This window comes from Microcebus murinus, chromosome 15, assembly GCF_040939455.1.
Source record: "Microcebus murinus isolate Inina chromosome 15, M.murinus_Inina_mat1.0, whole genome shotgun sequence".
In the NCBI taxonomy this organism is placed as follows: Eukaryota; Metazoa; Chordata; class Mammalia; order Primates; family Cheirogaleidae; genus Microcebus; species Microcebus murinus.
The window spans coordinates 42288802-42305117 of NC_134118.1; the positions used below are offsets into that span (position 1 = coordinate 42288802).

General features: G+C 38.2%; 1 protein-coding gene across 2 annotated transcripts in view; it reads left to right on the forward strand.

The window, feature by feature from the left end:
* Positions 1-16316, forward strand: part of ZNF827 (zinc finger protein 827) — a 159849-nt gene that overhangs the window by 60908 nt on the left and 82625 nt on the right. For both annotated transcript variants that reach the window (XM_012783773.2, XM_012783771.2), the window contains exon 5: positions 4076-4309. In XM_012783773.2, the coding sequence (XP_012639227.1) occupies positions 4076-4309 (234 nt within the window). The remainder of the gene's footprint in view (positions 1-4075; positions 4310-16316) is intronic.

Below are 16316 nucleotides of genomic sequence, written 5' to 3' on the forward strand. Positions count from 1 at the left end.
CCTATCTCCTGTGGTTGTTGTAAGGCTCAATCCCTGTGTAATTATTTAAATGCTCATTCTATACATCATGAAAAGAAGTAATCATCTTTAAGGAAGTTATATAGACTTTTCCTAGTGGGGTAGGGGGCTTAGATGACACTTTGCTGTAAAGAGGGGGTTTACTTTTACAACTCATTAATGTGTGCCTATTAGAATAGGAAAATTGGAATCATTTTATAACCCAGCAGCTTTCAGATTCCTTTCCTGCATTCACCTTTATCTTAAATTCTTTATAAATCATTAAAAAAAACCTCATTTGTCTCCTTTAAATGGCAGTACAACTCCATCAAGTATGTGAACTGAGAGATACACATAATTTATAAACAGAGTAGCTCCTGTGCTAAAATGTTTGGAACAAACAGAAAGAAAGGGCCCCTTGATTATTGGAGCTTCCTCATCGCATTGAAAGTGGAGTAACTGGAAGCTTTAAGACACATAAACAGAAATCAAGACAGGTGCTGTGAAAGTTCTTTGCAAGTTGAGTTCCGTATGTGCACAAATCTTTTTGTGTTAGTAGTAGGAATGAAGTAAAGACTGTGTAGTGTTAAGAAGTCATAAATTGTTGCTTTTCTCTTAGCAGTTTCCCAAAAGAAAAAGAAATCTTTAATTCCACTTTTCTCTGCACATGTGGGGTTTTTTTTAAGTGGGATAATTAAAAAGATGGTAATTATTCAGTCATATTAATTTTAAAATATAAGCTTTATGTACTGTTCTTAATGTAAATATTTTTGGTAATTGCAAAAAAGCAGGTTAGGCTTCATATTTCTAATTTTACCTCTTCTCTTCAAATATTTCAGAAATTAAACCTTGGGCAAATAAGTATTTTCCACATGTTTTTCTGATATATCATTAGCTATATTACCATTTCCCCAACACATTACAGTTTTATGCCATTCTTGATATTGTCAGAATGGAAACCAGGTATGTAGTGCCTTGCAAATTTATAATCCAGAAATATACAGCTTGCCTATTGTTAAGTGTCTTATTAAAATTCTGTTAAATCTAGGTTGTGCTAACAATGCTGAATGTCTTTTTTTCTTAAGTCTCATGGAGCATATATTCTGATTAATGCTTCTAGAAGCCACATAGATGTTCAGAGAGCATCTGCTTGGCTTCCTAGAAGTTGGTATTTGCTTCTAGGGCCTCAGTAGTTTCTTATCTCTTTCCTAGCCGCATCTTAGAATTTTCAAATATTTTTAAATAAAAAATACAACAGTGAAGCATTTTTAAAATACATAACCATTCAATTTAATTATTCCTTTCCAAAGAACCAAAGTCAAAGACTTAATAAACTTAATCAAAGTTTAATGATAGACTTAATAAACACACACTATTTAATTACTTTGTTGTGACGAACTAGGATGCTCCTGGAGAAGGATTTTACAAAGGGTTCTGAAAGGGAGAGAGCAAGTTTATGAAGTTGACAAACCCACAGCAAGTGGCTGAGAGGTGCATAGGGGAGAAGTGTGCTAAATAAACAAAGTCCTTTAGGAGCAACCTTTCTCAGAAATACTTTAGGATCACTCTCGAACCTGTCATTGTTTCCTTCTTGGTTCAGATTCCTGTGGCATTATTCCCAAAGGGCTAGATTTTAAGCACCTTCCTTGAGATTTTTCTGGGCTCCTCCTTTAGTAGCACATGAATCCAAGTGATTATTCAGACATTTCAGTAAACACTGTGGTCTAGGTAGCAAAGCTTTTATCTCAAAGGTCTTGTCCCCAATCTAGTGATTAGATCCAAGGAAAGCATTTGCGATCACTTTTGGTGGGATATTTTGGAGTTCTTAGTTTTTGTCAACCACAGATAATATTGGAACGCCATCAAATGTCACTAATTTTGAGCCAACATATTTTATTTGTGCAACAAATATATATTGAATTCCTACTATGTTTCCAGGTACCGTTCTAGCCATTTGAGATGCATCAGCATTAAAATGAAGATCATTGCCTTTATGAAGCCTTCTTTTGAGTCGAGGGAACAGACCATAAATGGTTAACATAATAAATAAAAAATTTATATGGTATGTGATTAGTCTTTAGGGCTGCCATAACAAAATACCACAGACTGGGTGGCCAAACAGAGATTTTATTTCCCACAGTTCTGGAGGCTGGAAGCCCAAGATCAAGGTGTTGGCAGGCTTGGTTTCTCATGAGGCTTCTGTTCTTGGCTTACAGGTGGCCTCCTTCTCACTGTGTCCACACCGTGGCCCTTCCTCTCTGCACATGCACCCCTGGTCTCTCTTGCTCTCTCTTATTATTCTGGTTCTTCAATGTAACCAGTCACATTGGCTTAGGGCTCCACCGTTATGATCTTATTTAACTTTATCCCCTTAAGGAGCCTAACTCTAAATATATTTACATTGGCAAGTTAGGGCTTCAACATATGAATAGTTCAGTGAATACTAGTATGTTATTAGGTGATAAGTATTTTGGGGGAAAAAACAGAGAATTACATCAGGGTAAGAGAGATTGGGAGTACTGTAGGTGGTGGGGGTTGCAACCTGAACAGGATGGTATTTGAGCAAAGATTTGAAGGTCAAGTTACATTCAAGTTTTGTGATAACACAGGGCCAGAAGTGGAGGAGTAGTGTGGAGGCAGGTAAGGGACACACAGGTGGCAGCTCATGGACCTGGGTTCTGGTCCCAGCTCTGCACCTTTCTCATACTGAAACTTCCACATGTTACTTTAGCCCTCTGGGGTCCAGTTTCCAAATGCACTTGTCTGTGTGAACGTGTGATCCAGAATGTACATTCTTAGAAGGGCATGAGGTGGCAGAAAGGACTTTGTGATTCTGTATTGGCTTGGAGTAGGTAGTGGCCAAGGGGTGATAGGTATTTGCTTTGGGAATTTGTTTTCATCTTTTTGTTTGCTAAGACAGAATGGGCTTCAGGCTCATTCAAGTAAGTGTTTCTAAAAATTCCTCTTACTCAAAGACAGACACACCCAATATAACCAACCTACAGTTCTTCCTACATGGACCTTTAAAGGGAAGCGAGATGCCTGTGAAAGTGAAAAGTGGTGGAAGAGGGTGCTTGTTTCTACTTTCTTGTCTTTTCTGAGTAGTGTGGACCCCAGTGGGAAAGGCCTGATACAGTGCACGTAGCCAAGCCATAGAATCCATCCCATAGTAGGCTAGTTTGTTCTACCCTGACCACACACTTCACACCAACCAACCGTGCTAAAAATGGAAAAAGGACAGTAGTGGAAAACCTGGCAAATCTGAATAAAATCTAGAGTTTAGCTCATGGTAATGTGAATTTCTTAATTCTGACAAATGAACCATGATTATGTAAGATGTTAACATTAGAGAATACTGGGTGAAGGATATATGGGAACTCTTTGAACCATCTTTGCAGCTTCTCTTTTAATCTAAAATTATTCTAAAATAAAAAGTTTTCTTGAAAAATCAGCCCCTTTTGAACTCAGAGATGACTTAGGCTACAGACAAGGATTTATTCACTGTGACCAGAAGAACAATGCCAAGTACATGCCCCACTGTTTATGGGTCAGTAGCGTTGGCTTATAATAAGGCAAGTGTGGTGTATCTCTAGTTTGTGCTTTTTTCTCGTTGCACATTCTCCATCCTCATCTTACCACTGCACCCCAGGTTTTTGCTTTGGGTATTGCCTGTGACTCATGTTTTTATTCAATATTTTATGACATAATAATTGCCTGAAAGCATTATTCTATAATAGGATTAAGTGGGGAGAGTACTAGTAAGTCAGGGAGGCACTGGCATACGCAGGAAAGAAGACATTTAGGGAAACCAAAGAGAAAATGCTCAGGCATTTTGTAGAGGCAACACTGCTTGAAATATTATAGTTTCAAAAGATTCAGAAGCCCACATTCTTCAGAGTCCTAGGCTTGTGGAGTATGTAGTATTTTTGTGCCCAGGGCCCAGCCTATTTTGGTCAGGTTGTGGTCCCTCTGGCTGTTAGCACAATGTGATTGTGCATTCCCTACTTCATTAAGTATGGGGCAGCTAAAAGGGGGAGTGGCCTTTTATGTATATATAATCCCTTTTTTCTTTTGACAGCTGCAAATCAGAAGGAGCCCATGAATCTTAATTTTAAAGTGAAAGAGGAGCCTAAGGAAGAGGAGGCCCTAAGCACCACTTTGCCTCGGTCCAGCTATGTGTTCAGCCCAGAATCTGAAGTGTCAGCCCCAAGCGTCTCTGAGGACACACTTAAGTCCCAGGAAGGGAAGGGGAATGTGCTAAGACGGGATATGTCAGTCAAAGCAGCGTCTGAACTTCTCATGAAACTCTCAGGTACTTGATTTATTCTAAAATATTCACATTCTGATCATTTCACTTGCATGCCAACTGGACTGCTTCCTGCATGGGTTATAATTAACCTAATGGCAGCAATATCACATTATTGCACTGAATTCAAGGAATGATCAGATTACTTGGCTTAAATTCCTGTGTTGTGTATGTGAGTTTGCTTGTGCATATTAGCTGTGTACCTATCTTATTAAATACAACCTTTTCCTGAATATTACTGCGAATTTTTGGAAACCACTGCTGCTTTCTGAGATGATGTAGGGCAGGCCGTAATTTTAAACAGATTGTAATAACATTCAGAGCTCTTCAGCTAGTTGATCAAAATGTCTATTCTTTCCCAATAGAGGACCTTGGAGTTTGTGTGTATTGATGCTATAGTCTTTAAGGACCATTACAAATTTTTTTTAACTTCTTAAGCAGTTGTGATGGCACTTGAAGTAATTACCAATAGACTAGCAACAAGAGCTTTTATTGATAGAGAATTCTATAATGTAGTATTGTAATAATCTGTTCTAAGGATGAATGAATACTTCTTTTTTTAATTTTTAATTAAAATTTTTTACTGTCCTCCCTCCACCCTTTGAATAATTCTTTACTAGTGTCTAAATGTAATCCCAGCCTACTAAATGTGGGGAAAATGGCTAAGATTTGAAATTCATATATTTTGAATTTTTTCCCACCCTATCTCCTGTCTGTCCCATCCCTTCCACAACAGGTGAAAATATATGTCTTTCAAAGGTATGACTTTCAGAACATGGAAAGAAAAGTTATATCAATAATAATACTTGTCAAGTCATATCCCCTCCTTAGTTCACTGCCTCTTAAGGGTAATTTTTAGAAACTATATTTAAAATGCTAATATGAATCAAAAGCTGTTTTTAGTTTGGAACTTGCTGTGCTTGGAGGATGAAAGCAAGAAATGCATTAGAGAGACTCCTCTGCGATCTGTAATTTCATCAGCAATTCTGACTGTGTTTCTGGTTGACTAGTAGGTTGGAAAGTAAGAAATTAATAGTGATTTACTTAGAGTCATTATATCAGAACAGTTGAAATTCCTGTATTTGCCAGTTGGTGGGGTTAAGAATTCTTTTCTTTGATGTTAATTCAAAGCATACTGGAACTCAGGGGAACGTGATTTGTTATAGATAAAGCATAATGCAATCGTTACACCCTTATTATAAACCCATTTCCTAAACTTTGCAGTTATGGTGCAACTCCTCCTATACAGATGGGAGGTCTAGCAAGAGATTGTTGAAAGCTGAAAATTGTTAAAAAGGATGTTCAAGCCAATACATTTTTGTATATTTGAACCCCCCCCCCCTTGTGTGAAAAGATCTCAGTGACAGAATAATTCATCTTTTGCTTTTCTGATCAATTCAAAGAGATCACACAGCTCTGATTCTTCCTCCATGGAATATGCTTTCATGTTCCAGTGACTTGAACTCTCATCCGATAGTGACCCCTGTCCCCCTCCTGATGGTCAGATTCTAGTGTGTAATATTTCTAGTTTAGAGTTTCCTGGGCAGCCAGTATTGTGAGCACAGGAGGCTGGAGTGGCACTGAAAAAGAATGTGCAAAAATGAGATTTCAGGAGAGGTGTTCTTTAAAGAAAATATTTTACTTTAATCCTCTGGATGACTCCATTTGAGACACTGAAGTATGAAATCATTTCCTAGATAATAATGAGATTGCTCAAATAGAATACGGCTATGCAGCAATAAACATTTAATGATATTATGTGGACAGCAATGGCCCTTCTAAGTGTGTATGTTGACTTTTATTGAGGACATAAGCTGGTGGGGTTCAACAATAGTTGAATAGACGATGTGGTCATATTTCCAAAGGGCATCTATCCTTGTTTTGTGATGTGGAAACAAAAACTTTTCGAAGACTGACAACGACTCTTTTGCCCAGAAAAAATTTCCCAGCATTTAGTGTGTGAGAGACTTAGGTCAAAGAAATATGCATCACAGTCCCAACCCTTAGATGCTATAGTCTAGCCAGACGTAATCCAGGACAATGGAATCTGTTTAAGTGATTTGCTGTTAGAATTTAGTACTGCTATAGTTAACAACTGTGGTCAGGTAAATGGAGAAGAAGTTTCTAAGTTAGTCCTAAAATTAGGCATGTAACTTAAAAACAAACGTCTTTTCATTCCTAAGCCACAATGTAAAGAACACTCACCCTTTATTAGGTTTTAAGTGGATATTAGAGTTTCTAATCACTGATAGGTCAGTGCTCTTGCAAGAAAGAAGATGTTAGGACAAAACTGCATGTGCTATCTTTCCTCAAGTTGTAATTTTAACAATTTCAGTGCTCATGCCTTGAAAGACATCCAAGCAAAGGACTTAATGTCTTCAGACTCCCTTTTCCATGATCATTTCTGTCCCTCTATAAATAAGAGTCATAACTCATTTCCCAAAGCGTCTGTGTACCAAGTCAGGGCTGCTGCATGTTCACCTCAGCTGATAACCCTAAAGCCTTGTTGTGGGCATTCTTGTGACCAGGAGTCCCTATTGCTTCCTGCCTACTGATTTTTGTTTATAGTCTTCCATCATGCTGGGGAAAATCCTTTTGGTCAGGAAGAGTTTGGTGGAGATTATGAGTTATGCAAGGATAATATATGGAGCATACTTTTCCTTATTTCAGTTTTGACCCAAGTATCAGCTAAGCTGTGGAATAAAAGGTGTTTTCTTCTCTGTTACTTATTTCTTTGAGATTAGAAGCTGTGACTTATCTCTTCAGTTCTTTTCATTGAAATAATAAGAGGAAACTAGTCAACAATTTTGGCTGCTTCATTTCCAATTTTAAATTAATTCATGTTAACTCCTTAAGGAGGGATGCTTGGCACATGGCCTAGCCAAATATCATGTGAAAATTTTCTATGTGGAGAAACCTCTGTAGATATATTGTTTTCCAAATTGACATTTATGTTTTATGGAAAAACCACAAATGAGTTAGGGACTAGACTAAATTTTTCATTTAACTGTGTATTTGGGAAGATCTCAGTTTTCTTCCTTCCCATGGTTCAAGTTCTATTTCCAGTTGTTAATTGGGAAGTTGAGTACTTGACAGCTGGGCCAAATAAATTGATTGCCATAAAGAAAGCAACCCACTCTGAGGAAACCACTGGAAGTCTGTGACTACCTGTTGTTATGTGATACAAGGCAGCCAAAATAATCAGACTTTTTTGCTAAGCATATGGTTGCCAAAGATAATTCCCAGAAGTCTTCATCTAAAGAGGCCAAAAACTCATAGTTCAGTACAGAGGATATATAACATTAGAGAGGTTAAGACATTCAAGGTACCTTTAAACTCTGGCACATAATGCCAAAAGTGACACAAAATTTTGTCTGCTTTGTCTCTTGTGCTTTAAGAGAAGCAGCTAGACTCAAAGAGATAAAGAAAGATGTGCCCTCTTCTTTCTTTGGAGAGTCACATGTTTACCTGGGAATGCATGTATAAAATGTGCCATGCACAATTGGGCAAACCTGGAAGTAGCAAATAAGAATGCCACTTAAAAATATGAATTCTACCAAAAAAAAAAGTATGTAGCTGGAAAGCTGGAGTTATTCAGAAACATTAATGAAAAATTAAACATTTAAATTTCTCTAACATGGTAAATAAAACTTTGTATTAGACATTAATTTGAAACAAGTCTATTGGTTTTTAAAAAATTTCTGTGTTCACCCAATGGATTTGTATTTATTTCTGGTTTATATTCATTTATTCCTGCCTAGTCCTGGAGAGGCATGTAAATTATAATTGCCTCTTGTATAGGAATCCAAATAGGCCCTGGATTTAAAGTACATATTGATGTGGGGTTCCGAGTATCACCTAAATAAGATAGAACTTCAGCTATGAGATACTTAGAAGCAGGAAAGCTTGGGTAGAATTATGTTTTAAGATGCATTTAATCTCTGAAGTGAACTCAAGTGGAGAGGAAAGGGACCCACTGATTTTATTCACAGTTTTAAGTAAGGCTTCTTTGATTATGTATAACAGAAACCCTTTTCAGGTAGTTTAGACAAGATAGGAGAATTTAATATTAATAGGAGATGTGGGTTTGGGATTGGTTTATGGATCTCAAAGGGAGGTGAGGTCTCAGTCACCTGTGGAAACCAGAGCCTAGAGGATCATATGGAACTCAGGAAATAGTCACCCCCTAGCCCTGCTTCTCTCTGGGTGGACAGATAGATTTTTTTCTCTTACCCAGTCCATGTGGTAGAAAATGGGAATTGCCAACAGCTTCTAGGTTTATCTCTTGCTCAAAAGAACAGTCAAACAGAAATGTCTTAATCCCAATTCCAAATTCCAGCTGAACACCTCGGCTCCTATTTGGACCCAACAGTAAACGTTTCCCCTAAGTCTGGGGTAAGGGCATGTTGGGCAGACATGCTGGGCAGACATGGCTGCTGTCATGTAGCCATGTGAGATTGTTGGGAGGGAGAAGAATCTCCAGAGGTGAACCCTGGGTGAGGTGTAAAACAGGAAGATAGAACAGTACGTATGAACCACAAAGGTCCAGGAACAGATTATGGTAATTGCTGTTATTTCAACACTGAATGGAAATGTGTTTTGGCTTTTGGGTGCAGTTTACCTTTCCTTCCAGGGGGGACTTTGCCTAGCCAGCCCCAAATCTTTAAGTGGCTAGAGCAGTGCTTCTCAAAATACCATCCTTGGACTAGCAGGGATGGGATGGTGGGATAGGAAGTGTTAGGAAAGATGCAAATTCTTGAGCCCTACCCTGGGACCTATTTGAAACTCTAGGGGTGGGTCTAGTTATCTGTGTTTTTATAATCCTTCCAGTGATTCCGACAACTAAGGTTTGAAAAGCACTGTGCTGAGGAAATGGTTAATTGGAAAAATAAGTTTCATCCATCTGAAAAGAATTCTTTAAGGTGAAGCTGACAGAGAACAATGCTCTATTAAATGTACATTTTACTTTTTAAAAAGAACCATCTCTTTTCAGTGGAGATTCTTTTTAATTTATTATGAAATAATGGTATCTGGGAACCTTTTTTTAGAAGGGCACATGTACCTAATAAATCAAGATAGTCTTGGCTGTGAGCCTCAGATAATACTACTTTTTTCAGTGTTCTTTGCTGTTAAATTTCATGATTATTTCTGGGCAATGTTGGCATTCTTTTAGGAGAAGAACCTTTCCATGCCTCCCTTCAACATAATCTAAGACCTTGTTGGAGACTCTGCTAAAGAATTTCTTGAGATAAATTAGAGATTTTAGCAAAATAATTTCTCAGGGCAGAAATTATTCACTGTTCTATTTGGTATTTCTCCTTTGGAAAATTACAGTCTAGCCAACTTTATAAGCAGTATGACTTCAATAATTATAAGGATGAAAAATAGATGTTTTAGCTTTATTCTAGTGTCATCTCACTTTTGCCTCCTTCAGACATACAAGTTATTGAATTAAGTGGTAGAGGAGAGATGAGGCTAAGTTGTACCTGGTTTTACCTGGTTCCTTGTGATTCTGCTTGCTTACATAAGGCCGAAAGCAGAGCTCACTCCTAAAATGAACATGTAAATATATTAGCTATGGAAAGAAAGAAAGAGAGAGAGAGAGAGAGAGAGAGAGAGGAGAGAGAGAGAGAGAGAGGGAGGGAGAGAGAGAGAGAAAGGCTAATAAAGCGTATAAAGCTATGTAAAAAACCTCAAGAGTAATTTAGAAATATTTGTAGAAAATTATTTATTTTATTAACATCTGTTAACATTGTCAAGTACATGGTACTTAAGAATTTCAGCATATAATGACAAAATGGCATAGTCTGATGAGTCCAAAATTGAAAAATACTTTTTTCATTTCAACATTTTTTTTTGGATACTTAGAGAAATTTATTGAATTCTGTATTCTGCTTTTCTAAGAATCTATATATTTTAGATTATTATGCTTTAGAGGAGACTTCTAGAATGACTTTTAATGCACCATCCCATTTTTAAAAATATCTTTATTGAAATATAATTCACATATCATAAAATCTACCGATTTAAAGTGTACAATGCAATGATTTTTAGTGTATTCACAGAATTGTGCCACCATTACTAAATCTAATTCCAGAACATTTTTATTGTCCCAAAAAGAAACCTCTTACTCATTGGCAGTCACTCTATCCCCATAAACACCATCCCAAACCAAGACAACCACTAATTTGTCTGTTTCAATAGGTTTTCCTATTCTGGACATTTCATATGAATGAAATAATATAATATGTGGTCTTTTGTGTCTGGCTTCTCTCACTTAGGGTAATGTTTCCAAGGTTCATCTGTGTTGTAACATGTATCAGTACTTCATTCCTTTTATGGCTGACTGATATTCCATTGTTTTGGTATACCACATTTTCTTTATTCATTCATCTATTGATGAGGGCATTTGAATTGTGTCCCAACTTTTGCTACTCTGAACATTCATTCACATAGAAGTTCTTGTGTGAACTTAGGTTTGTACTTCTCTTGGGTATATATGTAGGAATGGAATTGCTGTGTCAAATAGTAACTATGTTTAACATTTTGAGGAACTGCCAACCAGTTTTCCAAAGTAGCTGCCCATTACATCCATATCAGCAATGGATGAGGGTTTCAATTTCTCTACAACCATGCTAAAACTTGTTTTTTTGCTTTCTTTTTTATTATAACCATCATAATGGTGTAAGTTTAGTATTTCATTGTGGTTTTGATTTGAATTTCCCTGATGACTAATGATGTTCAGCATATTTTCATGCACTTGGTGGCCATTTGTATATCTTCTTTGGAGAATTGTCTATTCAAGTTCTTTTCCTGCTTTTTAAATTGGGTTGTCTTTTTATTCTTAAGTTGTAAAACTTCCTTATATATTCTGGACATATGTCCCTTCTCAGATATATGATTTGCAAATATTTTCTCTTGCTGGTTGTCTTTCACTTTCTTAATGATATTATTTACAACACAAAAGTTTTCAATTTTGATGTGGTCCAATTTTTCTCTTTTGTTGCTTGTGAGCACTATCACATTTTCCATAATTCCAAAAATTAAATAAAAATGCAGACTTATTTAATGTTAAAAGGAAAGCCTAAATTCACTGATATTAGCAGAGTGCTATTTAATTTTCAGAGATATAAAGCCTATAAAACCTAATTTAATTGAATAATACCTCCCTAGTGGAGTTGACCCCTCTGATTTCTATATTTGCTGTAGCATTCTGTGCTTTAGCTATTGGCAAAGAATATTCATATATGACAACATTTTATGTGACTTATAATGAATGTGACCAGCAATGGGCTTACAACTAATGGCTAGATCACTTTCCTTGTTGCCATATGTATTATGAGCAACTGTCTTTATATATGTATAAAACCCATGACTGGGGGTAAGTTAAATCTAAATAAGGAATTAGACTTTTTTTAGTACTTGAAAACTCAATGAGAATTGGAGATATTTAGGGGCACTAAAACTATTTCTTATACAAACAGTGAGTAGATCATTTTAGTAAGGTAAAAATTTGACATGTTTCTATCCCTAGAGATGTCTTCTCTTGAAGGTCTAGATTTTGTGAAGCTTAGAGGCTATTTAGTGGTATTGTTAACCTGACCATATAAGCAGGACAGAGTCAGAAGTAAACCGTATACAGCTGTGGACAGCTGTTCTTTCCCAGCTGCAAAGAGAACTTGCTTTTAACAGTCTCTCTCATTGTAACTGTGTTACACTCACACTTTGGCCAGTAAGCACCATTCTTTTTATTTTGTAATTCTAATTCTTAAGCTCATGGTTGTTGCTGAGCCCCGCCATCCTCATCCCTACCCCCAGGTGGGGGGCTTTTCCAGTGCACACCCCCAGGGCTAGCACTTCTGCACCTCTTTTCATCTTTAGCCCTCACCCCTCTGGCCACCCTTTTTACTTTCTTAACCAGGCTTCCCTATCTCCCACACTAAGGCCTGGGATTTAAAAAACTCAACTCAAAAGAGCTCTTGTTGTATTATCATCTCCCTGTTGCATAGCTGCATCTGTTAATATAACCATGAAAATTTATATTGGCTTGTGTTCCCAGAAACCAGGCAAGAACTCTGAAGGGAATTTCGTGTGCTCCACCTTCATTATAGATTCCTTTTTGGCTGGGGCTGCTTCAGGACTGGGGCAGGGAGGAGTTTGGACGCAGCAGGGATGAGGGTAGGGCTGCAGGGCAGGGGACATGGGGTATGGGTGTGACAGAGGGGTTCCAGGCCTTCCTTTATAATACTATTGGATGATGACAACTCTAAGAAGAAGCTTTATTTTCCATGGGATCCGGTTGTAGTGTGGTTGCAAGTATTTGGGTAACCAGTCAAGCAATCTGTTCAATTTTTCACTCAGAGGACACATTTCCCTGCCAGGTAGAATCTATATACCTTACAATGTTCTAGTATTTTACAGTTCTTTCCCCTCCAGCCTTTTTGGCTATATGTCACCACAGTTATAGTCTTGTGAGGGAGAGCATGACTGTTATTTTCCTCAAAAAGGTAATCTAAAACATTCTCATTCCACAGTGGTTTTTCTTCTCGTCGCCATATTAACCTTTCACCTTCAGCTTATTCATGTCAAAGAAGGGGAATATTAGCATGTATAATTAAACCCATGGATACTGTGCCCATCTGGGTACATGCTGGTCTGATAGACCTGCCTGTGGAGAAGGGAATACCGATTGCTAAGTAGCCTGTCCCTTGCCAAGTGGCCGAGTCACCCAATGGGCAGGAGCTGTTCTGGGTGGCAGTGCAGGGGCCACTTGGCATGTCTGAGCACTGGAAGATGTTCATAGTCTGAGGGTGATGGGGCCCATTCCCACTTGGGCAGGGAAGTGTCCATGTTAGCCCAAGATAGGAAAACTTTCACAAGGAGAATTATCTCTCTTGTGGCTTTTATTATTCATATAGAAAAAGAAATGATTTAAAAGTGGTGTTTTCTCTTTATCAAAGTGTGAGGACCCGTGGTATTCTTTCTGAAGGCATCTTTGTCTTCCCTCCTAATAATTTTTCTATTTACTCCATGTATTTTTCCCATTTTAAACCATCCTGAGTTTGCACTGTGAATTGATTTACTTCCTTTTTTCTAGATACAGGATAGCAGCTGGATTCCAGCGCATTTCCTGGTGTCCTGTAGCTTGCCATATGCTTGTATCGCTTATCTCCACAGCTGGAGAAATGAGAGGAGGTGATAGAATAGATGCATGACCCATCACATTTTATCTTAGGTACAAAATCAGGTGGTGAGGGTCACTGTTTCAAGAATAAATTACAAACTTGTTTCCTTACTTCCTGCTACTACCATCCTTATCCCCATAAACCCACCCTTGCCCTAAACATAAACACATACTTCCCCTATTTTTGCTACCAGAAATTCTTCCTGCTGTTTTAGGGTAGAGGGCATTTGTGGGGACAGCCTTACAGAGGCTTCCTATGGTCCACACACATGCTGCCAAAGGCACGCTGATAGCCCCTTGAGTCAAGAAGGGGAGAGGCCCTCAGCAAAGCCAAAGGATTAATGAGGTGAGAGGTGAAATTGCACTGATTTCTGGGACTAATTTTGAGAACTAGATCTCCTCCCTTACTCTGCATTCATATGTTGGTAAGAACCTTCACTTGGACTTCAGCCATGCTTACTTAGCCAACATATTGAGTAAATATGTAGGTAATACTTTCTTTAATACTTTTTCTTTTATTTGAAGAGCTCTGGAGAGTCAAGAAAGAAAACTGGGGACTAGGAAGATAATTTGATAGGACAAATCCTTTCAATCACATGTGCCTACCCCACTACATTTTACACCCTGTTTATCTCAGCCTCATACTATTTAAAATATTTTCTCCTAAAACATTGTTCATATTAAAAAGTTCTTCCTGCCTGACTCATAGCTCTTCCAGAGCCACCCAGGGCTAATGTGGCAGCGTGAGTGTTCAGTTACTGGGGCCTAGCTCTCCAGTTTGAGGGTTACCTCTTCCCCCCCCCCCCCCGCCCCCCAACCCCGCCTCTAGTGACTGTTCCTTGTTCTTCGGCACCTGCACTAGGGTGGACACAGGAACCAGAGAGAGGAAAGGAAATTAAAGCAAGTTGCTTACACCACTTATAAGTAGCTTTGATTTAAAAAACATTTGGAAAAGAAGGTTGAAACACTGCCAAAATACATTATGAGAATATCTATGCACTCTCTGTCTCTAAGAACTGTGGGGAATTGAGAGCCCAGAGGGAACATCATCCACCAACAGGAGGTCCCACCTGTAGTCTGAGGACTCCCACAGGCAAAGGACTAGAGAGAGCACCCTATCAAAAGGATAGAAGGACTTCTTGAGCCTAGGAGTTTGAGGTTGCTGTGAGTTAGGCTGATGCCACGGCACTCTAGCCCAAGCAACAGAGTGACCTGTCTCAAAAAAAAAAAAAAAGTGTGTGTGGGGGGGAGGATTTATTTATTATTGGCTGTTAGGGCTTTCATTTTTGGCAAATATATGTAAACATTTCCTGGGGTTTAAATGAACCCTGTATGTTAGTCTTCCTCTACTTCTTGTCCTGTATTTCCATCTCTTCTTATGGGCCTCCTCTTTTTTTTTAATTATTCATTCATTTAACAAATGTTTATTGAGCTTCTGCTATTTTCCAAGCCCTCTTTTGGGCAGTAAAGAATCAAAGGTAAATAACACACTGCCTTCACCTGCATGGAGCCCACATTTTCTTTCCAACCCATGTGTTGCAACCCGTCTCACTCTTGCAATTACGTGGCTTCTGGTCTGGGTTGTATGATGCCCTGCTCTCTGCACTGGGTTCACCAGCCCTTCCTGGGCTCTGGTCTGGGTTGTGTGATGCCCTGCCCTGTGTACTATTCTCCCCAGCCCTTCCCTCTCTTCTGGAAACATTGGCTAATGGGAGTAAAGTAGGCAGGGCTTCTCAGCAGAGATGGCCTTGCGACATGATTCATTATTATTTATACTAGCAATATTAATTAGCATACACTAGTATATATTAGTATTATATATAATACTAGTATATATTGGTAATATTTAGCACCACCTGAGACAAGCATTTTAAACTTGTCTGCATTTACTAAAGCCTTTTGACTATCTGGAAATGGGAAATATTTGAAAGTTTGGCAACACTCTTAGTTATTAAAATGCAATTTCATTTGCGCCTTCCTGTCTTTGACATTAAGGAATCCCTCTGTCCTCCTCCCAACTCTCTGTGCATAAAGCAATGGGCATAAAGCAACATCCAACCCATCACGTGACAGAGATGCCCCTTGCCTTTTGGTAATTTTTTATGGCAGCGGGAGTTCTGTGGAATCTTCCAGGAATTCTGCTTAAAACCTGTGAACATATACACCCCAGCATTCTGGTCCTATTAATCACAACAGATAAGAATGGACAGGGCTTAGAATGGCAAAGGATAATAATGTTAAATAGCTTTAAGGATAGATCAGATACTTTAATTGACCCTTTTCCTTTTTCCTTTTTTTTTTTTTTTTTTTTTTTTTGCCTTTTTAATGTGATACAGGAAAAGTATATTCTGGACATTAGATGAAAAATAGGTTAATTTTTTAAAAAATGAGGTCATTTGGAATGTTACCAAATGGCATATGTACAGTTTAAATACACCTCTTTAGCTAATTTCTAGTGATGAAATCATTAAATGAAAAGAAAACAAGATGATTGGGAGAGGTTTTACATCGAACACTGGGACACTCAGTTCAACAGATAAAGATTGAGCCACACACATCATCTGCTTGGTTGGCAAAGCTCATCTCCCGGAGCCCCCACTGACTGAAGGGTTTTAATTTTGATTTCGATGTTGACCAAAGTGACATCGAATGCAGAATTTGTATGTTTGATAGACGTATTCTGATTTTTGGTCACTAGAATCAAGTGGAACACTTATACTGCAGCTGTGGGCCCAGTTCTGTGGCCAATCTGAAAACATTTGCAAATACCCAATTGAGTTAACTCAGGCCAGGACCTATTGCATTAATTACTGGGACTGGGGACATAAA